At 32.6% G+C, this 26,098-nt stretch overlaps 3 protein-coding genes across 5 annotated transcripts in view; 2 read left to right on the top strand and 1 right to left on the bottom strand.

Annotated features, from left to right (window-relative positions):
• The window catches only part of Pino (protein pinocchio), a 53,033-nt gene extending 35,161 nt beyond the window's left edge, over positions 1-17,872 (top strand). For all 3 annotated transcript variants that reach the window (XM_069113580.1, XM_069113581.1, XM_069113582.1), the window contains exons 3-6: positions 6,001-6,076; positions 12,336-12,467; positions 14,496-14,625; positions 15,614-17,872. In XM_069113580.1, coding sequence (XP_068969681.1) covers positions 6,001-6,076; positions 12,336-12,467; positions 14,496-14,625; positions 15,614-15,724 — 449 coding nt within the window. In that variant the 3' untranslated portion in view covers positions 15,725-17,872. The remainder of the gene's footprint in view (positions 1-6,000; positions 6,077-12,335; positions 12,468-14,495; positions 14,626-15,613) is intronic.
• A 162-nt stretch (positions 17,873-18,034) lies between these two features.
• SdhA (succinate dehydrogenase, subunit A (flavoprotein)) lies at positions 18,035-25,464 on the bottom strand. Its single transcript, XM_069113555.1, has 10 exons — positions 25,220-25,464; positions 23,186-23,612; positions 21,052-21,450; positions 20,805-20,973; positions 20,240-20,406; positions 19,893-20,119; positions 19,671-19,815; positions 19,276-19,580; positions 19,101-19,200; positions 18,035-18,976 (listed from the first exon to the last, which is right to left on the bottom strand). The coding sequence occupies exons 1-9, from the start codon at positions 25,277-25,279 to the stop codon at positions 19,114-19,116; spliced, it is 1,986 nt and encodes a 661-aa protein (XP_068969656.1). The 5' UTR covers positions 25,280-25,464; the 3' UTR covers positions 18,035-18,976; positions 19,101-19,113.
• Positions 22,117-23,188, top strand: LOC138180099 (FACT complex subunit SSRP1). The gene is made up of 3 exons (XM_069113588.1): positions 22,117-22,268; positions 22,373-22,772; positions 22,852-23,188. The coding sequence occupies exons 1-3, from the start codon at positions 22,132-22,134 to the stop codon at positions 22,963-22,965; spliced, it is 651 nt and encodes a 216-aa protein (XP_068969689.1). The 5' UTR covers positions 22,117-22,131; the 3' UTR covers positions 22,966-23,188.
• Positions 25,465-26,098: the final 634 nt, after the last annotated feature.

Genomic DNA, 26,098 nt, shown 5'->3' with positions numbered 1-26,098 from the left:
ACATTGGGCATTGGGCCTCCAGAATTCATCAGAGATAAGATTCGTTATCGTACTAACTGTTCATAATTTATTTATTAACATGTGCCCGTACACGCCGGCGCCACGCGCAGAGAATCGCTGCCCCTCTGTTGCTCGTCACAGCAAGCTTAAGCAGACACATGTATATACATACACATAGTTGCATTATTGTTAGTTGCGCAGATGGGGTTTTCTGCCTCGGCTTTCCTCTCTCCCCTCTATTTCGCCGTCCGGCGATTGCCACGCTGCCCAACCCACACCGCAGTTATAAAAGGCCCCTGCACGACCGTGGGTATCTTCAGTCAGACTTGAAACTTGACGTCGTGACGGTTTATTTTCTTCGAGTGACTAGCTTCAATCTTTGTACTAAATTCGTAACCGTCTGTTTTCGTCGAGCTTCGATATTTTATATTTCTGACCATTGTATCGCATCAAAGTTCGAGAATCAAGTGAAAGACAGTGCGAATACCGTTATACTTCGTCTGCCGTCCAGTTTTCTCTGCGAAATGTAAGTTATACAGATTCTACACGTTACCATGCGTACGCTAATCCGCATTACAAGCGTCGCAGATCGCGTTGCAATTGTGTTAGAAAAACAGTGTGCATGAAAATCTGTGTGTAAGAAAGTTCGGACTGATGTTCGATGCGATGAAACACGAATGTCGAATCAAAGTGTGATGCGGCGTTTATAATAAAGTTCTTTGGTCTTCGCTTTCTTTGTGTTGGAAGATCGCACTCGACCATGCTTTCACCATGCCTTCCTTTTAAGAAAGCACGACAAGCAGCAAGATTTTCTTTTCACGTCGAACGTGTTCGTGATGTTCGTTTGCACAGAAAGTGGCAGAGTTTCGCTTTGAAAAGTAAGAATGTAATAAAAAGGGTGGTTTCACCGCGGAGAGGGGAAGCAGAAGCGACACATGCAAAGAAAGCGAAGAAAAGAACGTAGCGTGGGAATCAATACTCTGGACGTTGAGCTGCGTGACTAACTTCAGATTGGTTCTTCTGTCTAACGCCCAACAGTCGTGTATCGACGAAAGTTTTAACCGTTTCGTGTCGGCAATCTAACTACTATTGCCATACAAACTTTTTCAAATGCTATAATAGCAAAGTTTCATCATCGAAATATCGGGATTTATATATTTTTAGTTATCGAAAAGAAAAGAAAAACGTATTAGTTCTTTAACGATTTTCGATTATAACGTTGGTACCGTTCTGAGAGTTTGAAATGTTTGCGCTGCGTGTTTCGGTCGACGAACGGACACTCGGGTGGTGGTTAATTTTGCGAAGAATTGTCGATGGACGATGAACGAGGTCATACCTCCATGTTACTTAGTTCGTTTGTTTGTGCAAAGGCTCGCTGGAAACCCGTTACACCAGTGACGGCGAATTCCAGAGGTGGAATTTTAATTTCTCAATCCTGTTAATGCTTCGTTACATTCCTGACCATTTCGTTCATACAAAGTCGTTTCATACATTTTTTTGGTTGTTTTAAAAACGTAAAATGCGGTAATACAAGGAGGGCTAACTTTGCGTTTAGCAGTATTGCTCTTATTCCTTTAAAAAAAATTTGTAGTAAAATTTTCCGGGTTATTACAAGTCATATTTTTAAACTTAAATTACATTCGTCATAAATTCATCAATATTTCTTATTTGATTAACTGAACATAGGGACAATTAAATTCGTGGTTTAAATTTATATATGTAGTACAAAGTGACTTTTGCTCATTATTTCTTATAAAATCTGCTCCACCTGGTTTTCCTATCGTAAAATATTTTAAAACACAATTAAGTTTTCTGTTTTCACTTTAATAAATATTTGCAAAGGCTGTAACTTACATTTTTCTTATATTAACTCCTCGTTGGGAGCCATGATGTTTGTAATATGATCTCTCTTACCAGGGAAAATTTTGATTCCTTATGCAGCTGTATCTTTGATTCCGTTACCGTATTTAACGTTTAATTGAAGAAGGAAACTGTATCTTTCTATCTCTTTGTGCATTGCTCGAATATTATGCAACCGAAGGGTCCTTGCAATGTTGCCACTTTGCGACAATTCAAACGTTGCAATTATATAAAGTCAATGTAGTTTCAATTATTTTCTTGTCACGCAATCAACGTGGACATAACGTGTTTCATTTCACATAATTATTATCTGTATATAGCTATCCGTTCATCATCTGTTCTCATGATTACGAAAGTTTGATTGGTTAATTTATTCATTGTTAACAAACCATCTTAATTCAATGATCTTTATACAATATAAAATATATTTAGATACATGTTAAAGGCTATTACATTAATATTTTTCCATTGATTCAACATGCGACATATGCAATCGATAAACAAAACTTTTTTGCCATGTTCTGTTTTCAAATAGAAAATCGTAAAATGAAGATATATCAATTTCGTGTATAAACATGCATTTCCGTTCTGTATATCGTAGTTGAAACGACCTGATTCCGCATTCGCTCCGTAGCCACGCATCCGCGTGGGAGTTTAGCCACAGTAGTCGACGAGGTCGATCGATATCTCAAATTCAGTCTCCCTCCTCTTGCATCCCGAGAGACAGTCACGACCTCGAGGGTTGTTGGCCTCGTTTCAACCCCTCGCCGGAACGCGAACGTATAAGGTGTCTGGAGACAAGTGCTGTTCTAAATAAAACATCAATTAGTGACAATAGGAGATAATGGCTTTTCCTCAATTAATTATGAATAATTTCACAGGAGCTGACGAATATTCACAAAATTGATGCTACGTCTCTTTTATAATTTGATAAATTTTGTTCACGTTTCATTCGATAGAGATAAAAAAGGCACATTTAGTATCGATATAATACATCTATATTGTAATGATACAAAATTGTGTAATCGTAAGATAAAATCAATGAGAAAAGATTTGATCGAAGAGTAATTATTTCAATAATTTTTAATAATTGTTTTAATTAACTATTTTTTGTAGAATTATCAGGAAATACGCAACAGAAAATAATTCTGACGACTTTGAAGTATAGAAAGATCAAAACTAAACGAGAGATTCAAGTCAACATTTAACAAAGAATTTTGTTCGCAAAAAATATTCAATAAGCAACTATACAACTATCGATTTGATGAATTTTATTTAAATAATGAGAGAATAAAATAAATTATTCTAAAGTAAATTAAACCAATAAAAATAAAGAAAGATCCCTTATATTGTTGCTCGACAGATCTTATCTTCGTTAGTTCGAGCGTTATTTCGAATGGAATCGTCTTGAGTCACTATATACGCAGCCACGGACAACGAGGATGAAAAGCCTTTCACGGCTTACGCACTTAGGTTAGCCCTTTGCGTACTTGTGAAAGAAGTGGAGAACAGCAGCATACCACGTAAAACATACATCCGCTTCCGCCTATGACGTACATACATACTATTGGGTACGTGTTTCCTTCAAACAACGTAGGAGAAAGAAATATGAATGAACGAAAGAACATTTTCGAAATGAAATAAATGAAATGTGAGAATCTGTAAAACGAGAAAAGCTTTTTATCCTTTTTGTTGAAATGAATAATCATGAGCATTATGCATAATATATAATATGTTAGAAAATTTAATTTAGCAGTTTGATGTTTTAATTACATAAAATAGCGCAAAGGGTCAAACAGAATTGGCTTCGTACTCGAGGACACATTCGAGTTCGAACGTAGCCAACGACCTCAGACTACTTTGGTAGCCGCATAGTATCCATACTGCCATTACTTGCACACCTCTTTCTTAAGGCTCTTCTATTCTGGTCTACCGATAGAATAAAAATACATGAGCACATGGAATGGTGCCTCGGCTACATCTCGGGATACCTGGCAGCAGTTCGCAAATCCCGTTTTCCTCTAACATACCTCTAAACTAATGGCCTGAAAGAGGTGAAAGCAAAAACTAATCTTAGAGGCTCGTCACCTGAAGAGAGTAAAAGGTGGCAAAGTGGTTGGATTTTCATTCATGGCGATGTTTTAACTCATTTCGTCAGCCTACCACCGTGACTTTTCGAAGTTTCCCTATGTCGAATAATCGAGAATTTATGGAAACCGCGTTGGGGTACGTTTACTCACGCACGTGAAGTTTCCAAATCGTTTTAGATATTTATGTAAAGTTCTCCTAGAAATTTTAAGATAATCCTCTGCATTTTTGTGAAGATACACGTACATATTAATATCTCTAGAACTGTATTTTAAACGTACGTTTTTAAGAACTTTTTCCATTGTTGTAACGATTGAAACTTCGTAAATATTTGCAATTTACTTATAGTCAACATATAAAATGAATTTATGAAGAATTAAAAATCTCAAACGTAACGTCCGTGCCCAAAGAAATTGTATTTAATGCGTCATAATATTGTTGTAACAAAATACGTCATAAATAATTCGATTACATGCTACGTCATTATTTTATCGCGTAATTGTTCGGTTCACGGATATATTCCCTACTACGTCATATTTACGTTTCATTGGAAATTTAAACCACGACGGAATTTTCTGCATGAAAGTACTTTGATCCAACACCACGTATCGAAAATAGGACCTTCGATATTCGAATTTTAATGAAGAAATCATTTGTGTAAGCCACACGTATAAATTATATTTATTTATAGTAAATATCTTATATGTATTATGAAAAAACAATAATATCGGTGTTACTACTAATAGATATAACATCCTTTTATTTAACAATTATTTTTGTTAATAGCAGAGTTAAACACATGTTTTTGACTGATACACGTGAAAGCTTTTCATAATAAAACTCAAACAGTACGCATATGCCACGTGTGACGTGGTATTTTGCACAATCGAATAAAGGTTCAATTTGTAATTGTGAAATAGGTATCGTATAACGAAACGGATAATTAATTTTAAAATGACTTGTAATGACTTTCATTCAGATGTAAATACGTGTTTCCCGCGTGTGGTAAAAGTATTCATGACCAAGACAGTGAAATAGTCATGTAATAAAGTCAACGTTTTATTTCGAGCGAGCTTTGAGCTGGGCTTAAGAGTATTACCTAAGTAAAATATTTCAGAAATGATTATTTAAAGGGAAATCATCGGTTTTATTTTAGTGGCATCAAATAAGTTACCAATTTTCTTACCTTGCTTTTCTTTTCTAAGAATAAATCAAGGCACTTGCGTGGCTGTTTGATAATGAAATCCACCACGCATTGTCAGTGTGTCAATGATAAAATCCTTGGCATTCCCTCATGACCTTGTATCCATACTGGGATCTTGTTTTAGAATTATTGCCGTTATAAAGGCCTTCCTACATTGATTTTTTTATCGCATAATATAACGACTTTTAACATGGTACATTCTGAAGCAAAGACAGAATGGCACAAAATATATCAAATTATTCTTTAAAGTATTTTAAATTTTATTTGCTCATTCTCCTATATTTATACAGTTTTTCTTTGCATTATTTTGACTTCTATTGTACCACCAAAATTATTCTCACGTTGCTATTTATTCATATATGCATATACTTAATTTCTCTATAGTTATAAATTTTAGTTTTGTAAACCATCAACATATCCTATACCGTATGCGATACCTTCACTGCTCTATTGACAAAGAAATTGTTTCCGTGTAAGGAAGTATAGCTGTAAAAAAATTACATAATCTATTACGTTGTGGAAACTCGGATTGGTCAAAATAAAGGATTCAGAGCGTGTACTGCGATCGTTTGGCTTTCTTTTCTCATGGGGAAAGTAAAAGTGGCTATTTCGTGCCAAGGTGAAAGATCGACGGTGAAACTTATCGTGGATGTCCTTCGCAATTCGCGTTCGTGTGTTCCACATACTATATTCGTTCGTCAACTCGAAGACCTTTCCTTTCCTACCAACGGATTTCCAGCGAGCCTTGTTTACATATTGTGGAATTCTCTCGGGAATTCTTTTCTTTCACGTCCTTGATTACTCCCTTGAGTACATGCTAATTAATGTGGATTCTCTTTCTATTGCAGTTGTAACGCATCAAAATAACAACATGTCTGTAACCACATCCGTGCAACCAGCTACTGAGAGTCTTTCTCGCCACGGGTGAGTTGCTTTACGATTTTTTGTTCATCGTATTTTATGATAAACAGAATTGAGCAAAGTGTAGGAGAGACAAATATGTTTATATGCAATTCATTTATTTAGACAGAACAATTGCTGATAAGTTGAAAAAAATGGGGAATACAAGGTTTTGTATTTGTTGGTCTGGTTCTAAATCTTTTCTAATTTAAGTTACGCATCGCGATATCGTAACCCATAGAAGCGGAAACCGATATTTTTAAAACGACTACGTCTTTGTGGTCTCGTTTATTCAATCGATCTACTTTTTACCATTGTCAATTTTTTGGTGAGTCAGCCATAGCGAAGCAACCAATAATGCTTCTGATTTCCACCGAATGATATGTCCTTATACAATGCATATGCAGTTTAAATATATTCACATAATTCTTCCCTTATAAATATTTTTAACATCAATTTGTCGTTTTTGAATGGAACTACATACCTTTATCGATGTTAATTTATTGGGTATATATATATGTCGGAGATGAAAGGAAAGCCGAAGCCGTTCCTTGGAAATTTTGGGAACATCCTCTAGTACTCTAGCCTGGATTTTATCATAGCTGTAATTGTTCGAGATTTGTGATAGCGAGATTGGGTTCGAGGTGACAATTGGTCACCGAACGTAGCCACGGTCACGGGATGTACGTTTTGCCTAACGGAGGTCTGGAGTGGTTGTGTGGGTTTTCCGAGAAATGTGGTTGTGGCGGCATGCGGCCTCGGGAGCGGGCCTAGCCACGTGTGATACAGTGGGTCATACATTGTATTACTAATCAAACTCCAGGCAAAAACCGCCTAACAACGGCGTTTGGACTTTCTCGATGCTTCCAACGAGTCTGCCTAGCAACGGCGTTTGAAACCTTCTCGATGCTTCCAAACGGGCATAGAAAAACAAATGCAATCGTACAGCGAGAAAAATCTCCACGAGGCTGGCATTCTTGCGACTGCTTTGGAGAGTGACACGTCGAGTTTTCAACCATCGTATTTCTGTGCTTAAGATCAGTCTACGCTTAGTAAAGAGTTATCCCGTTGGCCGTGGATTCGTTTTAACTCAAAAATATTGTTAATAGCGTTCATTAAACTTATTGTTCGTAAATCATACTATTCATTGAACTTACTATTCGTTAAACTTATTATTCATTAGATTTATTATTATTAGACTTATTATTTGTTAGACTTATTATTCGTTCAACTTATTATCCACTAACTTATTATTTGTTAAGCTTATTATTCACTAGACTTATTATTTGTTAATCTTTGTAGTAGACTTGTGTATACGTGTAAATATAATCTCGGTTGTGTAAAACAATGGTTAATTCACTTCAAGAGTTGTTACGCGCACAAAATTCCAACCATAACCCGACATATATATATATATATATATATCGGGGTGCACTCGAAAATATTTGTGAAATATAAATTTGAATAATAATCTATTTATTCAAGGTTGAATATAAAGACACAACGTATTTGAGGCATATGAATATATTTTGCTTATTGAAAGCTTTTTTTTTCTCATAGTGATTTGAAAATAAAGGAAAGAGTTTATTCTTAACAAGTACCTCAGATATAATTATAGGGAATACATAAGTTTATCAAGGCGAAAGTTCCTATGTGATAATATGATCGCTGTAAGAGGTATAGGATATTTACTATATCATAATGTAATTCACTATTAAAAAGAAGGTGAAATTCGTACAACTTCGAACAAGAAACACTTGTTGTGTCATAACTTCATGACAAATTCGAAAAATGTCATTCGTGCTATACAAAACCGACAGGGATGACAATACGATATACAACTTCGTTTTACGTTTTTCACACGTATCTTCATAACTTTTTATAAATATGAATTTAATACAAATTTGAATATTCTACTAAATATCACATGCAAAATTTGTTTGTATTCTTAATATCTCAAAAAAAAAAAGTAGCCAAAATGTATTTAAACCGAACATGCTGTATTATTACGTTAAAAACAGCAGAATCAGTAAGAGAATCGGTTTACAGAATTATTGTTGTTAGCGGTATGTTATTCGTAGAAATCGCATCTCTCTCTCTCTCTTTCTGTCTCTCTCTCGTTTTTGCATAATGCGACGACGTGCCCACGACATCTGTACCTGTTACGCTACTGTACTAGGAAACCACGAAGGACGACTTTAGCAAAGGAAATTGTCGGATCACTCGTAATAGACGCTAGATTTGAACCGATACTATTGTTCTACTGCGTTTTATTTCGCGGCTAGTAAAGTATTGCATAGTTTCGTACAAATCATTGTTGCAATTTATCGTTTGGATGTCTAGAAGTAAAATATATTTTCTGACATTTAGCTTTCGTGCATGCCTTACAATAAGCTGCGGTAAACGTAAAAAGTCATGTGTGCTATGCATTGTTTTGTTATTTCTGAACGATTTGAACAATCTTATGTCTGACTCTATAAAGATCTAATTCTTTTGTTCTCTATAACGGACTTTGCAAATTTAGTTATTTATCTTTCTATTATATTGATCTTCTACCGTCGTGTCAATTTAATATCAAGGGATAGATTAGGTTCAGAAAATAAGAGACGTGGGAGTATTATATGCAACGACAGTTTGTAGAAGAAAGTAAGGAACAAATCGAAAACTTTGTAACCAATAATATCAGGAAGCCTTGACTGGGTTATCTGGACAAGAAGATCAAAATCAGTCCTATTGAAAGACATTTTATCGTGGAATTCCTATGAATGTTGATACAGATTATTTATATTAAGTAAGGAAAAATACTAGCAACTTATAAATATACCAGAAAATTTATGAATGTTAAAAATGTTTCAAAGTAGAATTTTAAATGTTTAGGAAAAATTGATGGAACAGCGTGTCGATAAAATGAATGGTATTTTCTCTTCTCCTCTTTCTCTTTTATATTTTCCATTTTTCTAAATTTTTTAATTTATTTTCATGTCCAAAGTGCTGATTCAAATGCATGCTGTAGGAATTTCGAAAGACCGTTATTGACGGTTTATTCGAGTATACGGAGTATACAGGGAGAGAAACCTCGACCGACATTCGGATCCGGATCTGATTTGCTTGTGAGACACGACTACTTTTTCAAGCAGCAATTAAATTATTTGGGTCGTTTGTGAATTCTTTATGTTTTGGATCTCGCGTTGAAAATATGAATATTTTGGTGGGATTTCGATGATAGATTAAATAATGCCAAACGAAGAGTAGTTGGTAAACTGTCTTCCGAAAACATTTCAGAATGTAGTAAGGTAAAGCAAATTAAAAGAAATGATATCTGCGCGTAAATCTTCCAACTCAAGAATTCTCTAACCAAGCACTCGGTTGCAACATCCTTATAAATTCAATTTAAAATTTGTTAAGGTTACCACTATAACTATTTTAACTCATGACATTAAACGCTTTAACTTAACTTCGTGCATTGTTTTGTTCAGAAGTTCATAAGACTTGTATCCACATGGTATATACCATGAAGTATTTCACAGTACATTACTTAGTTTCGTCGCAATTAATTAATACTTGGCGCCAGCCGGAAATTCTCGAAATTGCTGCGCAAGAGAGAGAGAGAGACAGAGACGTTTGATCCGTCAGCCTACACAGCCACGTTGATTCCCGCTTAACGAGTGAGCTGCATATGGAAGTTCGTTTCACGTTTTTGTACACTGTTCAAAGGACAGTCGATGATACGAGATGATTTTGTTTGTGTTGGTCTCTCTGAATGCAATAGCCTCGAAAGAAAAGTGAACAGTACGAAGTTTGCAGAGTAAGTCAATAGATTAATCTGATGTCTTAGATCGTCGCGCCAGTGCAAGGAAGATAAGAAAAAAGAAACTTACGAGAAACCCCCGTCGATACATTAACGTAATATTCAAGTTAATGAACATATTTCATGATTGGGATGGAATCAAATGACTACATTTCCATAATTGCTTTGTATGTAAATTAAAAAAATTTGTTAGCCTAAGTACGTTTGAAATGTATACGTGATAAATTAAAATCTAATTTCGGTAGGAAAAATCTGAATCAGGACATTATACCACAAAAATTATTATTGCTAAACATAAATTAAGAAAGTAATAATTTCTAAATTATAGAACGTTTGTATCTCGTACATTTTTATCTTATATTCTTATCAATTCATCTTATTGATTATACTGGTTTATATTTACACGATTAATGCCGTAAAATGACTACATATCTATTGTTTTAAGATTCGTATAAGTTGATAAAAAGATAAATGGTTCACACATTTTATAAAGGACATAAGAAAAAGATAATATTTGATCTTAACATACATTTTATTCTTTATATTTTACTGCATTTAAAAACGTATGAATATTTTTAGCATAAACCTTAGGTATACCAAAAACAATAATTTAAGTTCTTATTACATAGTTACTCTTTTTATTAAATGATAACGGGTATTTACATCATTTTCAAAATCAATTAAATTCATTTATTCTTGATCAACTATAATTTCATGTAAGTGACTCTTATACGTCACTTGACGCCAGAAACATGACCTATATTCAAACGAGTCATCCCAATATTGCAACCAATCTTTGCATAAAATGCAAACAACTGTTTTCTAGTTTTATCCAGTTCTCATCTTATTTTCTTCTCCTGGATTCCTTGAAAGATTCTAAAGTGTTAGAGCCCATATGAGTTCGTAGTAGAAAATAAAAACAGTAGAGCTCGATTTACCGATTCCGAGATTTGCACGTCATTCTTTCTCATATGCGCATAAACTTACACGAACGTTTATTACGCGCTCGTCCACGTTACTATCACGTGAAAGAAACGTTTTTCTTCCTGATTTCCATGCTGCATATGTTAACATATATATATATATATATATATGCATCCATACTTAGTGGATTATCCTTCTTCCTACTTCTATTCTGTTCCACCAATTTTCCATTTTCTCGAATGTTCAGAATTATCACATGATCATGATTTAGGTAGACGAACACTCAAAACACGATAAGCAGGATGGAAGATTTCAGCTGATACTCTTGTTCAATCGCCTACTGATCGATATACGAATCAATTTTCGTTATCTATTAATTCTTTCTTTTTCTTTTACTAAATTGGATAATTAATTGTTTGAGTCCCAGGGGTCTTTAAAATAACAGGGTCAAAAAAACCCGAACAGCGCGATAGCGCTTGTCTTGATCGATTGCGTAGAGAAACAAACGGCGCAATAGCGCTCGTCATATTTGTTATTTTTATGAAATACATCTATATTATTATATATGCGTATTATTAGTTTATAAATATTTCAAGTTTTGTTCAATAAAAATTATTGAGAAGAAGCCGTCCGTAACGTTCAATTGTACTGGGACTTTTCGACACAAAATCTAAACAGCGCGATCGCGCTGCTTGCGACTCAAACGGTTAAAGAACACTGTTCACAGAATCCTGTGAACAAGTTTGTATTTTAATTGACAAAATGTTAAGTGTAAAATCTTGCGACGAAAAATTGAATTAGCTTTTATTTGGTATCCTAGTTTATAATTAATTGCTATATTCATTATAAGTAGTGGTCATATATTTCAACTGACAGCCAGAAAGGCAAACACTTATCTTTCGAATGAGGCTTATGTAAAGTATGCCGATTATCGATTGACGTGAGTAGTGAACATCCTAACGGTCGGTAAAAACTTGCAAGAAAAAATAACTTTAACGTGACACCTTCCGGGTTTAACGTACGAATATATTCAAGGGCAGCCTTTCGATTTAGTTGAATCATATTTGACAGTCTATTTTAGTTTAAAAAATCTAATTTACCTATGGTCGTTTGATAAATTGTGCCATGTTATAAATTCCGTGTATTTTTCAATAGGAAGAATATGGTATTGAAAATGCTTTTAACAGAAAAGATTTCTTTCTGCGTATACTGTCTTTATTTTTCCTATTTAATAGTGCAAAAATTGGTTGAAATTCTTTCCTTCGTTACGTAAAGCCGTTTATTCGTACCAGGATAAAAGAGTGATTATATAATTGTGATTATCTAACTTATTTCGTGTGGATTGTTTAAAAGTGTAATTAAAATAGAAAAATGGTGGCGATCTGAAAGGAAATTAAATATTTGAAAAAAGCAATAAAAGTTCGATCATTTTGATAGCTATATTTATAATAAATATAATAGCTATAGTTTAGATTAAATGAAGTATATACACATTAATAAGGAAACTGATGCACTCTATATTAAAGATCTGCATTTATTTTGTTTCTTTAGAAGCAATATCTCTTTATCCTGCCATAGTTCATGCGGGAGCGTCGACGATGGCCTCCAAGGATCTCATCCTCAGTATCAAGACACGATCCTTACGATTGAGGAACTTCGTGCTCAACTGAACTCCTGCTTCACGTAAGTTTCCATTCCGTTCTAAATTATAAATTTGTTGTGCAGAGTTGCATATTTAAACTAATTCTGCTACAATTATCATTAGTAAATAAGAAATAAGAAATTTTCGTTAAAAGAAAATTATTTTCTTGCTCTTTATTTTTATTATTTTTTTCGTTATATGCACGTTATAACAGAGTAATTGAAAAAAGTCTCGTAAAACTCCATCAGGACAGATTGATGTAGAGATAATTTAGAAGTTTTTTCTATGAACTTTGAAAATGAACAGTCTAGAATTGGGAATATGAAATACAAATTAACTCGAAACTTTTTCATATCTACATTTGATGATAAATTTTCATCTAAAATTTAAAAAGATTTCATTATAAAATTGTAATAGATTGAATTATTGAGAAATAGATTTTAATAGTGAATACTTCTCCATCATCAAAACTTGAAGCATAAGGATGTTCTAAATTTCTAAAGAATAGGTATTTCCAAAATACATTGAAATACAAAAATTTAAAGATATAAAAGGCAAACTGCTTTGTATCCAACTTAGATATATTGAAGTTTTAGAAATCAAAATTTAATCCATAATTCATTAAAAGATACACTAAAAATACACTAAAATTATAGGTTGCGTCAAGCGCACATGTCGACAATAGCAAGAAAATGGTGTATGAAATTTGATAGTTACTTATCTGTTACGTCAAAAGTAATATATACAGTCACACTACACGTCTCCATGTTAAACGAGAGAAATTGATAAATGTTGTAGTTAGCTCAAGAGTAGAAGCTATCAGAAATAATGCACCTGACTGGGTCCTTCTTCGTATAATTTTTAATACAAGCTAGGAATTACACACTCTCGTTAGGCTATTGACTTCTGTAATCGTCTTAAAATCATTCTGTATGCGCTATTTCTGCTGTTTCGCTTGACGATCAAGTATTGCGAGTGATTAAGACCGCGCTTTATATGTACATTAACATATGCTTGTATGTATTAGCGCGAACAGCAAGGATCCTGAGAACGATTTGTAATTGGCTAAGCAAAGTTGAACTCTTGTCTTGACGTCGAGTCGATAATAATAGGTCGGTAATAGAATCCGACATGATCCGGAGTCGCGATGATTTAAATATGTTTTAGACGTTGGTCGCGTATTAGACGCATCAAATGCCATGAAGAAATCCGATTTAAACTCCGTAATTCTTGAAATCCATTGTTCCAATCTCATTGTTACGTCACTGGTACTTTGGTGTGAATGATTCAAAATGATTGATTTGGTTGAAACTCTTGCTGCGACCTTGTAAAATTCTAGAAATTTTTCAATTTTATTGTCGTTTTTTTAAACTTTATTATTTTTAAAGATGTACCTGTCTTAAAAATTAGATATTCCTTAAAAAAATATACAATCTTTTTAAATGTCACGTATATTCAAAGCGTCGTACATTTACCTTAAACGCATAATAAATATTAGGTTGTCCCAAAAGTTTCTTTCGTTTTATAAGGAAATAGATACACAACATTTTTTGTTTTATATTATTTTATTGAATTCTGTACGATCCATTTTGTTGCAATAGAACAAAAAATGTTGTGCATCTATTATTTCCTTATAAAATGAAAGAAACTTCTGAGACAATTTAATATCTAATTTATATAAATTTAGAAATATATATATAACTTACGTATTGTTATACGTACGTACTCAAGAGCTTGCGCGATGCAGTACTCTGAGATTGAACTTAAGACATTTTCGTAACCTATTGGATTTACAATTACTTCCACCTTATGATTTTATAATTATAGAAATAAGATATCAAGAGACTATATTATCCAGTCGAGTTACTTTTTTCGATTAACGTAACATACATTTGATAATAAAATAATAATTTTTAGTATTTTGATTAACAGAAAGAGGACAAGCAGATTTTTTATTTTATGATATTATAATATATTTTTCCACGTTATAGATACCAAACAAATTAATTCTTCTTTCGTAAGTCTAAAACATCATAAACTCTTTCATCAAAGACGTTTTTTATTTATAGATGTGGGGTTTCGTGGAGCGAAGAACATGTCTCTCTGGACTGCAGCGAATGCGGTGGCTATTCCCTTCAGCGGCCGTGTCCACTTTGTGACGGACGTTGTCGCACCTCGTGGAAACGCGACCTTACTATGGTATATATCTATTTCTTCTCTTAACTATAATATAGCTTATAAACGCCGTAAAATGAGGACTCATTAGCGCAGAAATAAGAAATGCAAATCTGCTTTTAGAAAAATAAATAAACTTATTTTTAATCCGAGCACAATGAAATTAATGACAATTATATGCAATTTGTCATCAGCTTCAAAACTATATGCATATTTAATAATGTTAGGTGTGTCCCGACAAAGAATTAAAATAGAAAAAAGCATAATATAGAATGTTATAGAATAATAAAATCAATTTTTATGTTTTAATCAGATGTTCAATATTAGCTGTAAGACGAGTAGTTGTACTCTTATCGATTTTGCGCATGACATCTATAACAGCCTCGTGTTACCATGAAGGTCATATTAACGACTGCCTTGTTCGCGATAAGTTCTAAAAGTTAGTTATGCGAAGCAGTCGATAAATGCTGAGCTTAAGTAATAAAGCTTTTTTAGCTCCTTTTTTAATCAATAAATGAAGATCAAGAAATTGCATATAAGAATATAACAAAGAATGAACATGATGTAAATAGCTACATAAATAAAGAATATACAAAATTTTATAATAAATATAAAATTTTAAGTACAAAAAATGAGTTTCTAAAGAAATAAATATTTTAAAAATAGAAGAACTATGATATTTTTTATCAGGAAGTATACAAGTTCTATAAATTATATTGTAACTTTCTATGAACAATTAGGACTAATGAAATTGCAATTGATATCGGTATATTAAAAATGGCATAACTGTCTGTCGTAAAAAGAATTATATATGTATATATAGTTATAATTTATAACCTATAGCTATAATTTATTATAATATATAGCTATAATTTCAAAAATACCATGCATGCAACGACGTAGCACATTTGTCTTTCTGCGACTAAGTAAAATGTTCATCTATTATGGATCATTATAGTATAATAAAATGAATGAATCAAGAATGTAGAAAAATAAATTTTTTATTTTACAGTCGCACGCCAGTGGTAAAGCAAGATGGATTGGTGAATGTGGATTAAGTTGCGGTCCTTCCATCGAGGAGCCATTGGTGCCCGCGTTGGAAAAACTACGAGCCACATCGTGAACGATATTCAGCAGCAAATGCATAGAAAGACGTCGTCGTGTACCGTCAACCATGCACAAGACTTAATCCATCACCATTCATATAGCGTCACCCCACCACCATTGTGCGAGTCGGAAATGTGTGAATGTGGATTTTGGATGTATAAATGATACATTATGTTCCTGAGGAGCGAGAACGGAACGGACAACATCGAACAATGAAACCCGTTCTTCTTCCATGGCTTCATGTTTGATGATGCATTACCATGAACGGTCGATTAGAGAAGAATCTTCTGAGAGCTTAAGCAAAGGTCACCATCTTCATCGTCATCGTGAATTCAAGAGACATTTGGGTTTAAAAAGGCGAAGAACTACTGCGTGGAATTTTCGCTGCTGACGATTGCTTCTTGATAGATCAAGAAATATGATACAATACCACGTTCGATCTCTTTGTATTACTAGAAATTTTGAATCGCATTTCATTGGGAATATGTATTAGCCGCTGAAACTTTAATTGAATTAATAGTTAAAATGATTTCGTCTCTCAGAAAAAATTGGCCGACAAATTAATACAGCTGTATGCTTTTAGAAGAATTAATCAGGGCTGTAATTACATTTCGTTGATAGCGGTCGGTTAGCGGATATCCTCGTTAATCGATAAATATTGGTGCAACGTTGTTTGAATTCAGTACATAAGTTTTTATATATCTTTCACTACAATGAAACGCTGCTATATTTTGGCAAAAGTAGCGAGAAAATACTTATCCAAAATGGTAGTAGACCGTGAATAAGTAGTTCCAAAATGTGCGCGCATGCGTGTATATCACGGTTTTACGAATCTGCAATAAGTATTTTCACGCTTAGTTTGTGACGAAAAACTACACTTTAGACTTTTCTTTATTAGCTACTGTAAATTTGGTCTCGAAAACACAACTTTCGAGGTTTAAGTACCATTTTAGGAGATTATAAGGCAAAATGAATTTCTGTTATTAGATCAATTTGTAAAAAGATAGTATCTTGGATCAGTGTAGTTTAAAAGGTGTGAAACGAGAAGATTAATATCTGAAAGAATGGCATATGTATTTATTATTAGATTTACAGAATCAAAATTAGGAGTTAAATTTTAATTGCAAGCTGGGTAAACTATATCTTTTTCGAAAATAACATACATTATATTCAAATAATTGCTTGATAATTAAGAGGAACTTGCAATATAACGCGCAAGAAGAGTTTACATAAATTTGAAGACGTATTAACTTCAGACAAAATTAATTAACCTAATCCATAACCTCACATCAATCTAATATCATAGACCTATACCATTAAATTATAAATGGAAGCTTTCTATTGTATACGATGGAAATACGTACAGAGTGGTAAAAGATTGATTTCATAGAGACATAGAAACTTCTGCATATTATACTAAATATAATACGTCTTCATTTGCGATTGCAACTCTTAAATGTTGGTGCTAAGTGCCAAGAAACACAAAAATTAACCTAAGAAGCAGAACTGCGAAAAAATCAATCAGTATAGAAAGCTAGTAAACGTGAACTAAACTTCTTTTTATGAGTTAAAAATATACCGCGTTTCCAATGGAAAAATTTCCAACTTTAAATAACCATATGTACAACAATTTTATTGTAAAATACGATTTTAGATTTGTCAAGTTAAAAGTAGCTAAATAATACGTCACTCTCTACTATTTTCCACGTAATAATATGTTTCTACTCCGTTTTAGCTAAATAATGTATATGTAGCTTATATGAAAAAACGATCAAAGAGAAGCATTTATGTTGGTGCCAATAATTTTATTGAATTTATACCATTTCATTCATTTCTTAAACCGTTCACCGAAATGTTTTTAATATTAGTTTTCGTGAAATAATTGTATAATTTATACACGATTCATTTCTGAACATATCTGTATATTTCTTGACAGTGTAATATTTCGTATGTGAGAACATGTTCATCAAGTCCATGCTCATTTATATTAAACTATAACTCGTGAACATTTTCTGAAGTATTAGCCTAGCTCTGCAAGCTTTAGTTTAATGCTTTAGAAAAAACGTTTGGTAGCAATTTTTATTTAATCAATAAAATTCTTATTTATGACCAAAACATTAAAATTATTATTATGGGTTTAATAAACGATATTCGTCAAAAAAAAGTTGGTGTTATTTATAAACACAAAATAACAATAAATAACACAAGTCATATATACAACACAATAATCATACATATGAAAAGTAAAATTTTACATATACAAGACACGCATAATTTACGCAGCAGAATAATTTTTGATCAAAATAATATAGTGAATAAAAAAGAGTATACGGAGGTTTCTCTTTTATTGACAATTTTACGTACATTTTTATTATGCTGTGTAGCATATCCACTCATGTTGAATTATATCAAAGTACATTATTTTGTTTATTCACTTTCTTATTTCAAGATTACTTATTTGTATATTTCATGAAATATATAGTACGATAAAAATAATACACTACTGTAATAGCCAACGTAGAAACAGATTGATCACCAAAGAAGATACAAACCATACTATATATCGAATGTTGAAATAAGTACTGAAATAAGCACTCCAAACTAGAAACACGGACAAAATTGTGCTATATCAGAAAAGAATGAATTTTACTATCAAATATCAAATACTGGGAAGTTTTAATCACAAACGCATTAAGTCTAGTTGTTGCTCTTTAATTAAGACTGTTTCTATATTGACCTGTGAACTTTAAGTATATAGCCGCATTGAAAGTGGCATACTTTTGCTGTACAATTTTTAAAGAATATTACCTCATAAATTATCGTACAAAATATCTCCATTATATAGCTCTTAATATTATTGGGTACAATTTGCAAAACTGTTCGGTAGAAAAAGACATTATTCCGACTGAGAATTACACAAAGAGACAAATACTGAAAAGACTGCATAGAAGTAAGGGCAACGTTGCTCCTTAAAAAATCTGTGCGTGAAATTATTTGCTGCCTAAATCACGCTAAAATATTTTTACATATTTAGTTTACATAAACGCAGCACTGATTTGCTAAGAGATCGGTCAAACTCTTCTTTGAAATAATAAAGAGAATCTCAGCACCATTATCCTACAAGGACAACTAATCTTGCTTGCAACGCGTGCAAGTATTGACAAGAATTACACTTTGGTGTACGACATGGTTCACGTGCAGTAATAAATAAAGTTGCTGCATTGTAATGATAGGATATTGGTAACTTCTTCTTGTCGATCGTTCCGTCCTGTACAAAAATTAAACAATTGTACGGACAATTTTACAATACATGACCATGAACAAATTTCAATAAAAGACTAGGACAGGCTAAAATTATATTTAAAATACAAATATAATTAAAATTATATTACTTCGAACAGAATTCTAGTAGGAACGAATTGCAGGTGGAACCGTCGCACATTCTTGTTTATCTAGAGTATTATCTATGACTGGTCTGAACTCAATAGATACCTGAAAGATTTAGTTTAATTTAGTAAGCTATTTAAAAAGAAAGTGAATATAATTTGTATATAACTCGATATTTACTTCGCCTGTTCGGGGGTTGATTTTTGTAAGTGTGTGTTTTCGCCAATGTTGATCCAGTGGTTTGGGCTCCTGGTTCCCTATCGGTTTACTATAATCGTATTCATCGATTCTATCTCTAAAATCTTCACGTGCATGAGCCCCGCGACTTTCTTTCCTATTTTCCGCAGCAACTATTGTTTGCATAGCATTGATCATTAAGTTTTGTAATTCAAGAGACTCTACAAGATCAGAATTCCAGATCATAGATTTGTCCGACACCTTCAGATCGTTCAACTTGTTGTATAAAGCAGACATCTTTTGACAGCCTAATAGAATTAAAAAATATTTTAGCTTTAAATCGCTATTTACAATATTTTTACAACAATTCTAAATTAAATTTTCAATTGAATTTCTACCTTCTTGTAATGTTTCAGCTGTTCTGAACACGGCTGCATGGGTTTGCATAGTTTTCTGCATGCTTAATCTCAATTCTGCTGTAGAAATACTGCCATTTGCATTTCTAACCCAATCCAAATTTGCTACACTTTCTTCTCCAGCATTCTAAAATATATATTAATCACAATAATCGGTTTTTGCATTATACTAATCGATAATCATTGCAAAAACATGTTACTAACAGGTTTCAGAGGACCAATAGTTTCTCCTGGCTTATTTTCCGCTGCGATTGTTTTAGCACAAGCACGACCAAACACAACTAAATCTAATAATGAATTTGCACCAAGACGATTGGCACCATGAACAGATGCGCAAGCTGATTCTCCACAGGCATATAGTCCAGGCACAACTGTATCCTCGTCATTTTTTCTTGTTAGAACCTGACCTCTGTAGTTTGTAGGTATTCCTCCTATATAATTAAATTTTTAATAATATGAAATTGTTAACTAATAGGCTTACATTACTTTTAACATTTAATAATGTATCTTTCTTTTAGGATCGAAATTTAAAAAAAAAACTGGGTACATACCCATATTATAGTGTACCGTAGGTATAACAGGAATAGGTTCTCTTGTTACGTCAACTCCAGCAAATATCATTGCTGTTTCTGAAATACCAGGTAGCCTGGCTGCTAACTGTTCAGGAGGTAAATGATGGAGTTGCAAATAGATATGATCTTTCTCTGGACCAACGCCTCTAAATAAAATTAAGTCATATTGATAAATAAACCATCGTTAATCTCATATAACTCTTTTATAAGCTATCAAAAAATTATGCAGTTAGTGTATCTAAATTTTTAGTGATGAAATAAAATAAATCAATATAAATAAATATAAATTTTATGTTTATAATAAACTTTGACTAAAATCTAGTTTTTATCTGTTTTTATCACAAGGATTTTTAAGATTGCATGATTACTTAGTAGAGAAATTACTTAAATGTTTAATATAAACAGTAATAAATCGTATAATGATATTCAGTGCAGATAGTAAAAGAATTTTCCATTTATTTTGCCTCAAAGAAATTATGTATTTCCACTTTTTGTATGATTTCAGAATAATCTATATATGTATGTGTATATTTATACGACGTACCTGCCTTCCCGGATTTCTATAGTCATAGACCTAGATACAACGTCCCTAGAGGCTAAATCTTTCGCGACTGGAGCATAACGTTCCATAAACCTTTCACCTTCACTATTAACGAGATAGCCTCCTTCACCGCGACTGCCTTCTGTAATGAGGCAACCAGCTCCATATATTCCTAAAATAAGAAATAATGTTATAAATATATCATAAACGAATGTAGGAATCAAATCAATGTTTACACATTATTTTGTACCAGTAGGATGGAATTGCACGAATTCCAAGTCCTGATTTGGCAAATTGGCTCTAGATATCATTGCAGTGCCATCACCAGTGCATGTATGAGCAGATGTGCAAGAAAAATATGCACGACCATAGCCTCCAGTTGCTAGTACTGTGTTTTTAGCATGAAAACGATGGAGTGTACCATCCTCCAAACAAAGAGCAATCACACCTCTGCACTCTCCATCCTCCATTAGTAAATCCAGAGCGAAGTATTCAACAAAATAGTTGCACTCATAGCTTAATGATTGACCATATAATGTATGAAGTAGAGAATGACCTGTTCTGTCTGCTACACAGCAACATCTGTGAGCTTGACCACCTTTCCCAAATTTCAGGGATTGTCCACCAAAAGCACGTTGATATATTTTACCTAAAATAAGAATGATTATTTCAGAAAAATTTTTAGTTTGATACTACATATACATAATAAGGTCACCTTTTCGTGATTAATATTTCTGATTATTCTATAAATTTATGGAATATTTTATCTATAAATTTATCTTTTATCATTACAAATATCACTCTTAAATTGAAACTATACAACAAATAAGCATATTCACATTACTAGTAAGAGTACAACAATACCTAGATATCAGCTGGAAATGACATAATGAGGTCATAAATTGAGACATTTAAGGGGAGATAAGGAGCTTGAATTGTAGGTGACCCTTGTTCAGGGCTATATAATAACAACTCAGAATTATTTCTTCCTTTCAAGTAGGTATGTTGGCGGTAGAGAATTCTCTGGCAACCCTGGTCACAGGATGCATACGGCCCTGAGTGCGGCTAGATCAATCGATATCACCGTTTAATGTTTTACGTTTTAATTTACGATCTCACTATATCGCTTCCAACTATGATACATGGCAACCGTAAAATGTGATTTGTTATTTTTAAATGTCAATTATAAATTCTTATCAATACTGTTTTTGATAGTTATAAATTTTGGTAGTAATAATACCTACGTCTTCAGAATAACAGGTTCGTGAGTAAAAAATGCTTAGGTATTATTATAAACATTGAAAAATTACGAATTATATGGATTTCAACTATGGATAAAAATATAAAACAGAAGCAAAATTATAATGGATGTGCTGAAAAGAATCGCAAAGACGAAGAGTATAAAACAGATAATCAGATTCAAAAAATAAAAGAATCTGAATCAAATTATAGACTGAAGTCAAATAAGTAATTTGTACACTTTTAGATATTTTTATGACTGATTTGTTATAAATTGATTAATTAATTATCATTATATAAACAATTACTGTCTATATTTAATATTTGTATAGTTCAAATCAAAGAACCCATTCTCGTTCTCGTTCACCATGTAAGAATTCTAAACAATGGATAAGTTCAAATGCTTTCATAAATTTTGTTCAGGAATTCAGACAAGTAATTAAGCATATAAAAAATCTATTTTTGCTTATCAATAAAAAAAAATTACATTTACAGAATCTTACTGGTGTCAGAAGTACAAAAATATTCCAGATAGCTGGTGAAAGATGGAAAAAAATGCCTTTTGAAGAAAAACAACCATATATAAAGGCAGCTATGAATATTAAAAATAAAAAGCAAAATCAACAAAAGATTGAAAACATAAATAATGTCGTTAATACAAATACAGAACAACCAAAGAATGAAGATACACAAAAACAAGAAAAAACTGGCAAGAGAGAAAGAAAGAAAAGGGTTAATACTTTATTTGATTAAATTAACTAAAACCTTTTATCTCTTAGACAGTATGAATAGTATAGATCCTTAATTATAGGAACCAAAAAAATCTATTAAGAATAAAAGTAATACTGAATCAGATAATGAATCGATCTCTTCTGGTACAACAGCCACAAATACAAGTGAAGATATGTCGGATATGAGTTCATAAATACAATACAATCAGTTATATAAATGTGATGGTATTTATAACCAATTGATGTTTTGATAACTTTTCTCATTGTGTAACTTATTATTAAGAAGAGTCAAATTTTTCATATATAATAAAATTTTTCATTTGTATTAAAATATATTTATGATCCGTGCAAAATTTAAAATGATACATTTACTTTTTATATAAAACATACAATATATTTTATAAACAATATTACCATCTGAAGTTCGACTGAAAGGCATGCCACAATTCTCCAATTCAACGACTGCCTTTGGTGCTTCACGTGTCATATAATGAATAGCATCCTGATCACCCAACCAGTCAGATCCCTTAACTGTGTCATACATGTGCCACTGCCAGTTATCTTCCTCCATATTACCCAAAGCAGCATTGATACCTCCTTGAGCAGCAACAGTATGTGACCTTGTAGGAAATAGTTTAGTAATGACTGCTGTCTTGAATCCTTCAGCGACCAAGCCATAAGCTGCACGCAATCCTGCTCCACCAGCACCCACAACAACAGCATCATAAGTATGATCTACTAATGGATAATGCTTAGAAACATTGTCTGAGATTTTTGCAGCCTTGCCATCTGGGGTATAATGAAGTTTACGATTTGTAATGACCAGTAATCCAAATTTGTTCTGAAATAACATGAAAGCATGATAAAAAGATTGGTTAGGATAAATAGATATCACATGTGATAATTATACAAAATCATGACTGAATCTTATATCTATAGTGTCTGTACATAGCAAGTGTGTGTATGCATAGACTTATACATATATATAGCATAATCACATTGCATTAATATTCTATTTATAAAACACGAAACAGTTTTAGAAACTGAATTGAAAAAAGTAAGGTGACACTGTTTAAATCATTACAAAACGCAGTTCGATTTATTAAATGATTTGGCCGTAGTTTAATACGTAACATGTCACTCGTGATATACTGATTTTTAGTGGCATTGCAACATCAACGATATCTGACCGAAGATTTAATCTCAAGTAATATTTTTCGTAATAAGACTACATTTTGACAAATTGTTTTAAAGATACATAAAAATAAACCTAATTTACAATAATTTTTAAAAATTTGTTATGATAACAATAGTTTGCTAGTATTGTGATAGAAATACAATAATGATATGTAAAATTATGTAATTAATTAAGACGCGTGATTGTCCTGTATCATAAACAAGGTTAATTGCGTTTTGTGCAATTTTATCGAAATGTACTGAAATATATTAATGGGCTATTATTTATTGAATGTATCATATAAATGATTAAAAAGTTGTTATATACCGGAATGTAATTATCCTTATCGAATTGAAAATGTTTTCACAATGAGGCCATAGAATAGAACTATGTATTACCCGATGAACATCATTTACCATATGGAGGCTAAGAGAAATGATATGTTGGCGATAAGTTTTTTGTTCTATACTAGATGTACTGCATTTAAATTTCAATTTTATATACTTTTAATCATACCGAAGTCATGTTGAAAAAAATGGCTAGTGGTTATAAAATCGAATATTTAATACGAAACAAATTAATAGAATGAAAACCAAGTAATTATCTAAAACAGATCTATTACGCTTTTATTTCCGATTAATATAGTATGATGAATATAAAAAAAGAAATTCGAAGATGGTAAAGTTAATGAATTAACATATGAAATGATATTTAAAGAGTGTAATTTCGCGCTAATGTCAGTTTCCCGTGCCGGTAGTTTATCCGCGATTATAATTAAACTTCTAAAATAAGATACAGCAATTGTTTTCATTGTTACGTATTTAACATCGATATCAAAGTGAAGAATAGACCAAAAAATATTTGTTTAGTGGAGATAACGGAAATTAGAATCGTTGTTATCTACTTTGCAGTGAAAATCATGATTATTGTGTAGGCCGGCTATTGTGGGGTGGCGCGTACGAAATGAAAGAAGTGCGGTAAGAAAAGACATTCGACGTTAGAATTGTCTGCTAAACGTTCTCCTGTTTAGCTTGAATTTATTTAAATCACTATTATTTTAATCAGCGTGTTCCCAGTATTTATTTATTCATGACTTTTAGACAATTTCAAAAGACTGATGTTTGTAACGAAAAATATTTTGCGAGAGAATCGATGCAGGTATTCGTTAAGACGTGTTAGTAAACTTACGTAATTGATCAACGCCGAGTATTATATAGCAGGTATATCATTGTTAGATTAAAAATTATATAACTTAACGAAAATCGGCTTACCAACGTCGTTGTGGGAGGATTTCTCGCCAGTAAAGACGAGAGCTTCAAAAGACCGCTCATCTCGGTATAATGTCACTTGTTCAGGTGAAAATGTTATTATTAACAATAACATGCGCACCTCTTTATCGAATGCGCGATTCGACTTCACCGTGCAAATGCTAATATTTGTTAACTTCACTCCCGCACTTCTCGCACGGCGACGTGAAGTGTACAAGTCGGTTGAGTACCGACTACTGGCGGAAGCTTCCTGACGAATATCAGTGCTGCCAATCCTATCGTCACGAGATAACCTCATTTGTGAGGTACTCGCTAATTTTTTGCTTCAATCTTATTGTTTTTCATTCATACACTTCGTCTGTTTTTAGCATTTTTAAAGTATAATTGTTTTAATATTAATTCTTCGTCCTTCGAAATTTCGAAGTTAACGTCACAAATAATAGTTAACCGTAGGCGGGAAAATTAAACAATACCGCGAAAGAAATCAAGCGGTTCTCATTTCACTTTACATACGATGGGGTGTTAACGGTATTTTGAATTATGTAGCTATACGAGTGCGTGGGTTCTAAAGGGAAAGTAACTCGATATAATCTGTGTAATGTACATTATTTACCTGTGCTCTAAGGAATGAATATTAAACTAAAAAATCTAAATAATTCAAACTCTATCGATAAATCACTACAAGTAGGCATCGATATAAATTAAAAATGCTAGTGAAAGTTACAGAATTTTGACAATAGAAAGGTAAGTTTATTCATATTTGTATATAGTCGTTGTTTTTTTAAATTTAAATTTGGCCATTCATTACTTGGTGAAATATCGGTCGTACCAAGTTGGTTTCAAAATGTACACATGTACTACGATGTTTCAGAAAACTTCAGA

This window comes from Bombus flavifrons, chromosome 5, assembly GCF_040668555.2.
Source record: "Bombus flavifrons isolate JBK064 chromosome 5, iyBomFlav1_principal, whole genome shotgun sequence".
Taxonomy (NCBI): domain Eukaryota; kingdom Metazoa; phylum Arthropoda; class Insecta; order Hymenoptera; family Apidae; genus Bombus; species Bombus flavifrons.
Note: the sequence above shows the minus strand (reverse complement) of the source record. Positions and strands in the feature narration are given on the sequence as shown.

Coding starts and splice junctions, on each gene's coding strand:
- SdhA (XM_069113555.1), bottom strand. CDS start 25,279: ATGAGCGGTCTTTTGAAGCTCTCGTCTTTACTGGCGAGAAATCCTCCC. Junction 21,451..23,185: donor TTTCAGTCGAACTTCAGATG/GTAATATTGTTT, acceptor TTCTTATTTTAG/GTAAAATATATCAACGTGCT. Junction 19,816..19,892: donor CTATTGGTCCTCTGAAACCT/GTTAGTAACATG, acceptor TATATATTTTAG/AATGCTGGAGAAGAAAGTGT.
- LOC138180099 (XM_069113588.1), top strand. CDS start 22,132: ATGGATAAAAATATAAAACAGAAGCAAAATTATAATGGATGTGCTGAA. Junction 22,269..22,372: donor TATAGACTGAAGTCAAATAA/GTAATTTGTACA, acceptor ATATTTGTATAG/TTCAAATCAAAGAACCCATT. Junction 22,773..22,851: donor AGAGAGAAAGAAAGAAAAGG/GTTAATACTTTA, acceptor CCTTAATTATAG/GAACCAAAAAAATCTATTAA.